This window comes from Dermacentor albipictus, chromosome 8 (genome assembly GCF_038994185.2).
Source record: "Dermacentor albipictus isolate Rhodes 1998 colony chromosome 8, USDA_Dalb.pri_finalv2, whole genome shotgun sequence".
In the NCBI taxonomy this organism is placed as follows: domain Eukaryota; kingdom Metazoa; phylum Arthropoda; class Arachnida; order Ixodida; family Ixodidae; genus Dermacentor; species Dermacentor albipictus.
The window spans coordinates 64,881,617-64,890,452 of NC_091828.1; the positions used below are offsets into that span (position 1 = coordinate 64,881,617).

The window sequence follows — 8,836 nt, forward strand, 5'->3', positions numbered from 1 at the left end:
TGGCGTACGTCATACAATGTGTCATTTGTTGGGATCCGCTGAAGTAACGATGTAAAATAAAAACTAAAGCAGAAAATCAGCGGCGTCTAAATAATTCAGGCGAATTTGTGCACAGTGATATACAGTGCACAGAGACGCCACAAGCACAAACAATGCAAGTCAACATACGTCGATGCAAGCGACATTTAAAGAACTTGCTATCTTATGGCATATATCATCCATCGGTAGTCTGTGCCCTCCCCCCGTACTTATATTTGCTGCAACAAAGTCGTGGTAACTGCCGCCATAAATAGCTGCGTTATCGACAAAGCCCGTATACCAAATGAACAAGGCACAACACTATACCGTGGGGGCGTTGCTGACCGAGCAAAACTGGGGCAGCAAGCCGATCGCATTTCAACTGAACCAGCCTAAAAACCATAGGAGCCATAGCAAGCCTTTCTTTGTATCATACTTGGTGAAATTAATCACAGAAAGATTCTTCTGGCTTTTCGGCGTATCAACATGACTAAGAAATTGACCTCGGTGAAAAGCGGTCGTTGTTCGTAACGTTTACTGCAAATACAGGGGAATGTTGGATTTTTTATTAGTCAAACAACTGTTCATTATGCCACCGTGTTGTGTATGTGGCCACAAGTCCCATTTTCTTCTTGGAAATGAAAATCACTGTTCCAGATTTTTTCTCCGACCTTCCGGTGCTTGTTTGTGAAGACGAAGATAGAGAAATGTACGCTGCAACAAATTCTGCAGCATGTAAAATGTAAAAACGAATAATGCCACCGCCGGCTCTAAGTACTTACGACAATGAAAACACACGCTGGAGGGCCTTAGCAGTATCGATCCTTCTATTATTCACTAAAGCAAATCGCAATAAATTACTGCGAGCGAATGCACGTTGAATGCTGACAGCGGAGTGTGCTGGTCCTTTAGAGCGGCAAGCATGGTCTTTCTAATCTGTCTTGGAAATCAGTGCCCCCACCGACAAAACAAACTGCGCGGGCAAACAGCCCGTTACGCAGGCCGTGTTACTAACGCGAAACACACTCTCAAGACCAGCCATGGCGTAGCTAACATCTCAACTAGGAAATATACGACAGTGTTACCAGGAGGGGATTCATTCAAGCAGCATTCTGCACAAAGCTGATAACTATAAGCTTCGGAGTATTATAATTTCGATAGTACCAATGCGCGACTGCGGGTTTCGCAATTATCTAACTATTTATTTCATTTTACTGTCTTTTCATTCATCGCGCCACTAAAAGTTCCTTCACCGTTATCATTTGTAGCCATCAGCTCGCGCACCCGACGATAAGAGAATTGCGAAATGAAATCAATGGTGCAAAACACGCGCTCCTGTTTTATACTATTTTGTTTATTTACATTCATGCTGAAGTCTTCACACGACGAAAGAGGGAACGGGGAAACCAGGTGATACGACGCTATCACCACGGTAGAGCGCCCTTTCGACTACAGTCAGTGGGAAATGATAAATGTGTGTCTTCTGCTCCGGCTGGACATTTCGTCGAACTGTTTTCAGCCGATCGGTTGCAACACAGCGATGTTTCCTGGCAGCGTGCGGTACACGCTGGTCGGCTTCTCCGACTTGCTCGACTGGAAGCCCCTGAGTTTCGTGAAGCCGATCCCGCCGAACAGAGTGTGCAGTTTGTGCGGGCTCGTGCGACCGGTTACCGCGCTGCTACTGTGCGGCCACGTACTCTGTGACCGCTGCTGCGAACAGGGCGTGGTGGACGACGATCACCACTGTCCTCTGGATGGTGGCTGCTGTTCGAAGGACGACGTCGAATGGAGGCGATTTCCTGCCGGCAACTTGCTGATGAGAGACGTGAGTGAGCATAGGCCAAAGCGCCTTCAGCATTAGACACCTGTCCGCATAGAATTCAAACGACTCGTCGTACGACTGTCAGCATGTACCACAAGCTCATTCAACAAGGCTTTCTACGAATTCGTGACCGTCTGACGAGACATCTTTACGATGCGTTGACGGCAAAATATGAACAGTTTGCGGTACATGCCTCCAAGATTTAAGGCGGGATAAGTGCTTGCCACTTCAAGTGGTAAGCACTTCAAGTGATAAGCTTCAAGCGTCTGTTTCCCACCATAACTGGCATAGTACCCGCTCGTCAAATCCACCCAAACCGCGGGACAATGTGCCGGTAAAACATGACTGATTTGACTTGAGACGCAAGTGGTAAAACTTGACAGAAAGTTGTTGCATCAGCAGATGGCTCGGCTAGTCGTACCAGTGGTCAAGTAGAATTACAGATTATACTGTTCAGACAAAGGCGCGCTCTCGAAGGAATCGTTTGGAATGGCTGTGGATTTATAACGGTTGCCTGAGGTTATTCACCGTGCACCTGAATCTTTAGATTTAGGTGCATGTACGTCACTGACCTAGCATTTCATTGTGCTAGTGCCCAGACATAATGGCCACAACTGTATCAGTACTCTATATCATCACGAGCACCTTGTTTCCTTTTTACGGTGACCGTTATTCAAGAGGTGCTTGTAGTTCGGCTATGCTTAGTTTTTTCGCAGCTTTTCGATTATTTAGTACTCTACTGGCCATGGTGACGTAGATGAATGGAATCTATTCTCATCTTTACCATCTACCTGCAATGCAATGAATGCAATGGGGCATGCTGAAAAAGGCACTCTGTAGTCTGCAACAGAATACTGTTCCTTTATTGGCCTCGACTATACTGCAGATATGCATGTTATTGAGGACTAAAGAAATGTTCGTAACCTTTGCAGCACACTTAACTCCTTCTTGTACTTGTCATTTCTACATTATAGCGAAGTTTCCGCTTTTCATATTCCATTCCGAGAGCTCATATGCGCACACTAAAGTGACGCACTCGCACCGTCCTAATGTCACATTATCGACAGCACATTTGGGGCGTCCGCGTTAAGGTTTATGCATTCGCTCACAGGCAAAGTGTGTTTGGCTGCGAAAACAACGAAGCCAATTGGGCACAAACCGCCATGGCTGCTTAGTGGCTATGGTGCTGGGCTGCTAAGCAGGAGGTCGTCGTACCATGGTTCCGGCTATGGCGGCCGCATTTCAACGGAGGCCGAAATGTAAAAACACCCGTGTATTTAGATTTAGGTGCGCGTTAAAGAACCCCTGGTGGTCCAAGTTATTCCGGAGTCCCCGACTACGGCGACCCTCATAATCAAATGGTGGTTGTGGCACATAAAATTTTATATTTTTTTATTGGGCGCAGCTGTGCGCTTTGTTAAATCACCTATACTGGAACCAGGTCAGCGGTGACGCGTCTAACACTAGTGTAGCGTGCGGATGCATCTGAGTTCCTGCTGAGACGCTGTGTGCGTTCTACGTCTCTTAGAGAAACCTAACATAAATGTACAGCTAAATCCATCTAATCATTCTATTTGGTGCTGACAAACGCCAACTGTTTTATTTCAGTTTCGTATCTACAACCTTTGAAATTTGACTTCTGTAACGCCGCTGTTCGCGTTCCTCTTAGCAGCAGACTATTGACACTTCTATCATCTGCCTTAAGTTCATAAGCGCCTAAAACAGCTTCACACATGGTGGTTCCATCAGCATTGGAATGGTGGCCACTACCATGATTATTAAATACTTAACGCTTGTCTTCTAAAAAATTTTTGATTTGGAAATTTCCTGAATTCCAGCGTATTACTGCATTTTGTATAGATTCTGAACTTCGTAATGGTAAGGAATGTGTGAAGAAATGCCTCGCCTTGCGCCTGGAAATTTAGAAATACGCAAGTGTAATAAATAACAAAACGGAGCCAAAGAATGAAGCACGATGCCAAATCGTTTGAACAACACGCTTAATTCACAATAATTCATGAAGTATTATGATTTGCATGGCACCTCAAGAATCGCAAAGCGAGAATTCTTTCTACTACTAATTCTGTAATAATTCTGTGGTATCTGCGAAGCCGCTGTTCTAGTACATAGGAGTTAGATGCTGTGTCCCGGCATGTCGCCTTTCCACATTGTTAGATCATTGTTCGACGACCTCGAGTGAGGAGCAGACCTGGCCATCGCTTTCAATGCTTCACCTTCGGGCAAAACTCCTCGTTTTCTAAAACTAGGCGATGTAATTATTGACGACGCATCCTATGGTTCGTAGTTCCCGTTTAGCTTGAAGTCAGTTGACAGACATGTCCAGAAGAACGCGAAGTGTCAGCTTTATGTCGCGCTGCCATTAATTTGTTCTGTCACTCCCGGCACGCTGTCACAAGCCCGTTCTAATCCTCCTTATCCACCGTCATAAATATTGGCTGCTCAAATCACGATGCACCATGCCCCGAACGGTGCACCATTGGTTGACCCGAATTCTTTGCACCGGGTAGTGCTAGTCACTAGGAAACAAAATGCGGATCCCGCACACTGTGGGAATCGTTGTAAGCGAAGCTTGCATGCTGTTTGCTTTCATTTACGACAATTGACAATTAGCGATGATGTTCGCGGCGAATGTGTAATTTCTTCAGCGTTTAGTCCAATACGGGAGTACCGAGTTGATGTTCAACATTACTTTCGCGGTCTGCACTCCCTTTCGCTGCGTAGGGAAGACGCTCCTGTTCCGCGCCACCCTTATTTCGCGCCTCAGTGTCCTCGAAGCTGAGTGCATGCTTTGGAGCCATTTTGTTGGCGCGTGCTTACGTGCTCCTTCGGCAACTTGGTCCTTCGGCATACGTGGCCAGCATGCTATTGAGACGCCAGGTCCTAAAGCTCTCTTCAGGCTATGGGAGATTGTAATGTTTACACTATAACAGCCCAGCACGCAGCCACCACAGCCGAGCAACTGCATTGTCATCGGAAATGAAGGAAAGCACACCACGTGTCATACGCACAAACTGTAAAACGCTTCGGCGCGGCGCCGGCTGGGATGCACGGATGTGGACGCCATCTGGTAGTGTTGCGAGAAACCCAGCTGCACGCGCGAGCAAGGCCACAGCTGCAGCAGCAGCATTCGGAAAAGCGCAAGAGGCAAAGAAAGCTTCGCTTTAAAAAAGCCGGTGGATCCTATGCCCTGTGGGAATCGGTGTTATGCGAAGCAGTGCGGGGAGCCTATGAAGTTAACGAAACGACCATGAGATTACCAAGACGTAGATGGCTGTTTCATGACCTACATGACACACGTCATGATATTCATGTCATCACCGATAATATATGCTCGTCATACACTTTTGTCATAGTATGCGAATTTCCGTACATAGCAAGACGCAGGCGGTTGTTTTCATTACATACATGATGCGCACGTCATGAAATTGGCGTTATGACCTATCGTTTATGTTCGTCCTACACTCTGTCATACTATGCCAACTACGGCACACACCAAGTTAACGATACGACCATGCGAGCACAAAAACATACGCGGCTAGATAGATACTGTCAAAGTGACAAATGTTCGCCAAGAAATGCTTCGCCTTTAAGTCTTCCCATCGCCGGCAATACGCGGCTAATTCACAGCATTACCATTTTGCGCGAATAACTGTTTTTCACTAAGCGGCGCAACGTGAGTCCGCAGCGAACTGCTGCGTAGAGCGGCGCAACGTGAAAAAGCGAGTTAAGCAAACGACTGCAGGTGGCACCGTCAGGCACGCTGATGACGTTCCGAATATAAAAAGAGGTTATTACTCTTCAATCCTTTATCCATCCGCATCGAACCATTATCAACCGTGATCAACAATACTCCGGCAGCGGCTGCGTATGGCCCGGCCGTGGTGGTCCTATCTTGAAAGCGGTCTGTGATGCGACACAGTGCGCCGATTGCTGATAGCTTCGTGTGCGTTCCATGGGTCCTCGCCGCTTGGTTCTTGTTGTAGCGAGAGGCAGCATGAAGATAAATTCGCTCGCTTGGCGGGCCCTATCTCAAAAGCGATCGTTTCACGTGACGGTCGTAGGCGTTTCCTAGTTGGGTAAGCATAGAAATGCATACGAACTTAAAACTGCTTCGACAAAAAAAAAAAGACGCCACCCGGCCTAATGAATATACCCACGTGGAAAGCATCGTTAGGTGTCCTGGAGTCTCCAAGTGTTTGACTGTTGGAGATCTCAGAAATCTTGTCCTTACGCCGGTTTATTCGAAGACACGGACAGAACTTGCACAAGGAGTAGAAATATATAGTAAATTTATTGCCACGTCTTCTAATTAACTTCCTAATTGATTACTTTACAGAACATATTGCTATTGACGAATTTTAACAGGTCGGTTTGCAAGAGGTACGTATCCACTTGAGATTAATCTCCAGGATGACACCAGTTATGAGACATTTTCCCAAGTGTCGAACAAGATATGCAGGTGTTACACTTAGTCTTATGATTCAATGAATAAAAAAGCGTTTTAATAAAATGGGTAACAATGGCGCATTTTGACGACGAGTTCAATGCTCGATATCTCCAAAGCCGTATATTGCTGAAAATTATTTCGGAGTGGTTACGCCTTGGAACCTTACAGGCTACAATTCGTAAATGGCAATATGTGTCGTAAATAAAGTTAGTTAGTTCGTTCCTAATTAGTTGAATATATGTTTAGATTTTTCACGCATGTAATATCCGCCTCCCCGAATAATCGAGCTCGAGGGATAAATGTAAAGGCACACAATTGTTTGATTTAGGCTTTGCCAAGCCGAATACGCAATATGTAACTGACCATATTAAACTCTACAGCATCACCAATCCAACATGAAAGATAAAACTAGTTTTCGAAAAGTGTGCAGCCAACGCACCAGCATCCCCTCAATAAGAAAGCAATATAGTCGCTTTCATCTTCCGCAATTTCGAACTGTGAGAGCTTTAGGGAATCATTGACCAAATGAATAATATGCTATATCTTATAGCATGTCAGTATAGTCCCATACCATCTGCATTCATGCATTCTTGCATGCATTCTCCCCATAGACCTTCGTCACCTGTTTTATTTACTTACTTTCGCGCTTACAAAGGGTTTAAATACTTTTGCAATCTTGGAAGGTAGAGGGGAAAAAAAGGTTCTTTTTTTCATATTTAAGCTTTGAAGACTGCCCAAAAAATATCACCATTGCTCCTGCGAGTTCGGGTGTCTCTAGTGAGAAATATCGCAATGTTTGTTTCAGTCCGAGTGAATTGTCTCATGTCAAAAACTCATTTGCTGCAAATTTCTACTCTCTCTTTCGTGAATGTTTATCTCAGTTTGTTGTTAAAATAATATTGCATATGCAAAAGTGCGCGTTCTGTTGTCATGGGAAAAGCTTCACCTAATATGATATAATCCACCAATATGCAGGTGTACTGCTGGAACAAGCAATTTGGATGTGAAGCCGTCATGCCTGCGTCGGATGTCTACAACCATTTTCTGACTGAATGCATACACCATACGACCTATTGTAAAAGATGTTCTAATGCGGTTTTGTACAATAGTATAAGCGCCCACATTTCTCACTGCACGAACAGGGCCATATCGAGTGCTTCAGAGAAGCCGCAAGGGCCGATTGAGAGAGACGGATTGACAACGACGACAGCGACCCACCAATATCCAGAAAATTTGGTGGCTGAAATCAACGTCGCTTTGCACAGTATTCTGAGTGAAAGCAACGCACACAGCGATGCACTTAACGATCTGTCTAGCAAAATGAATGTTCTGATAGACGTTGTGACTAAGGAATCCCGAGGGGCAGCTACACTAACTAGTGAATTTCTAGCACGAAATGCTGTTCAATTCAGCGAGATAAACAAATTACTGAAACAGTGCTTGGTGGCTTCGAACAGTAGTCTAGAAGAAATTTTTCGGAAGCTTGCTGTCCTAAAGAACACGATGAGCAAGGCGGAACATGCCACTCAACGCGAGCGTGCTGTGGTCGCTAAGGTGGCGTCTGAAGTTGGCGCAATGCAAATGGAAGGTAACGAGAGTAGTCAAGAAATACTGCGCTTAACAGAAAAGGTGATGGCGCACAGTTCAGTCTTGCTTAACTTGTACACTTTTGTTGTACAAGGAGTAAGCGCACTAAAGCGAGATGCCCTCGATGAAGGCGAGGCAACGTTTGAATGCGATAGGGTGTACTTACGCGGCTATTGTATCTCGCCGGGAGTTTGCCTCAGGAAACAGAAAGACTCGCTCACGCTGCATATCCTGATTTTTATTCACAAAGGCGCACTCGATGACTTTGTCGAGTGGCCATTCCATTATTCCGTGAAGCTAAGCGTAATACATCCAGTTTCTCGTGTTAAGCGCGAGATTTGCTGTAAATTTTCAAAGGAGAATTTGCCGTTTCTGCAGAAACCAGTGGAATCTAGCAACAAAGCAGTTTTCTCAAAACAAGCGTCGCTCTCCTTGAGCGATCTGGAGCGAGACAACTACGTGTCGGAGGACAAGCTGCAATGCCGATGGAACATTGTCTGAGGTTCAACGTAGCGCTCAGGGGTGATGTGACACCGAGTTGTGCGGGATGCCCTACTAGACGGAAGGAGGCGGGAGTTCGAGGCGGCCTTTAGAAACATGAGATCTTTTAATACTGTATTAGTAATGACGCTCAACATAATATTGTTCCTGTCCTGCTGTTAGTGTCGACGACGTCATCTGCTTGACCAAATAAATATTTTATTCCGCAATAGCTTTTGTTCTTGGTGCATACGGTATACGCATACACCTTTACTGCATGAAGCACCGCCTCTGCTTTGCCGAATTGTGTCATGCGCAGCGTGTAGACAGCCCAGTGTACCATGAAACAGGCTAACTCGACACTTCTGTTTTTTTACGCAAATGAGAGCTATCAGTATTTGCACAAAACATTTGGTCATAACAGACATGTTTGGAGAACGGTGCTCAAGCGCCGCCCAAGC

General features: G+C 45.5%; 1 protein-coding gene across 1 annotated transcript; it reads left to right on the forward strand.

The window, feature by feature from the left end:
- Positions 1-1,414: 1,414 nt before the first annotated feature.
- LOC135914299 (uncharacterized) lies at positions 1,415-8,605 on the forward strand. The gene is made up of 2 exons (XM_065447082.2): positions 1,415-1,843; positions 7,284-8,605. Exons 1-2 carry the CDS (start codon positions 1,484-1,486, stop codon positions 8,394-8,396), a joined length of 1,473 nt encoding a protein of 490 aa, XP_065303154.1. The 5' UTR covers positions 1,415-1,483; the 3' UTR covers positions 8,397-8,605.
- Positions 8,606-8,836: the final 231 nt, after the last annotated feature.

Bases quoted from the DNA above. Each gene is read 5' to 3' on its own strand.
- LOC135914299 (XM_065447082.2), top strand. From the start codon at position 1,484: ATGATAAATGTGTGTCTTCTGCTCCGGCTGGACATTTCGTCGAACTGT. The intron at 1,844-7,283 runs GTGAGTGAGCAT...ACCAATATGCAG, and splicing joins GCAACTTGCTGATGAGAGAC to GTGTACTGCTGGAACAAGCA.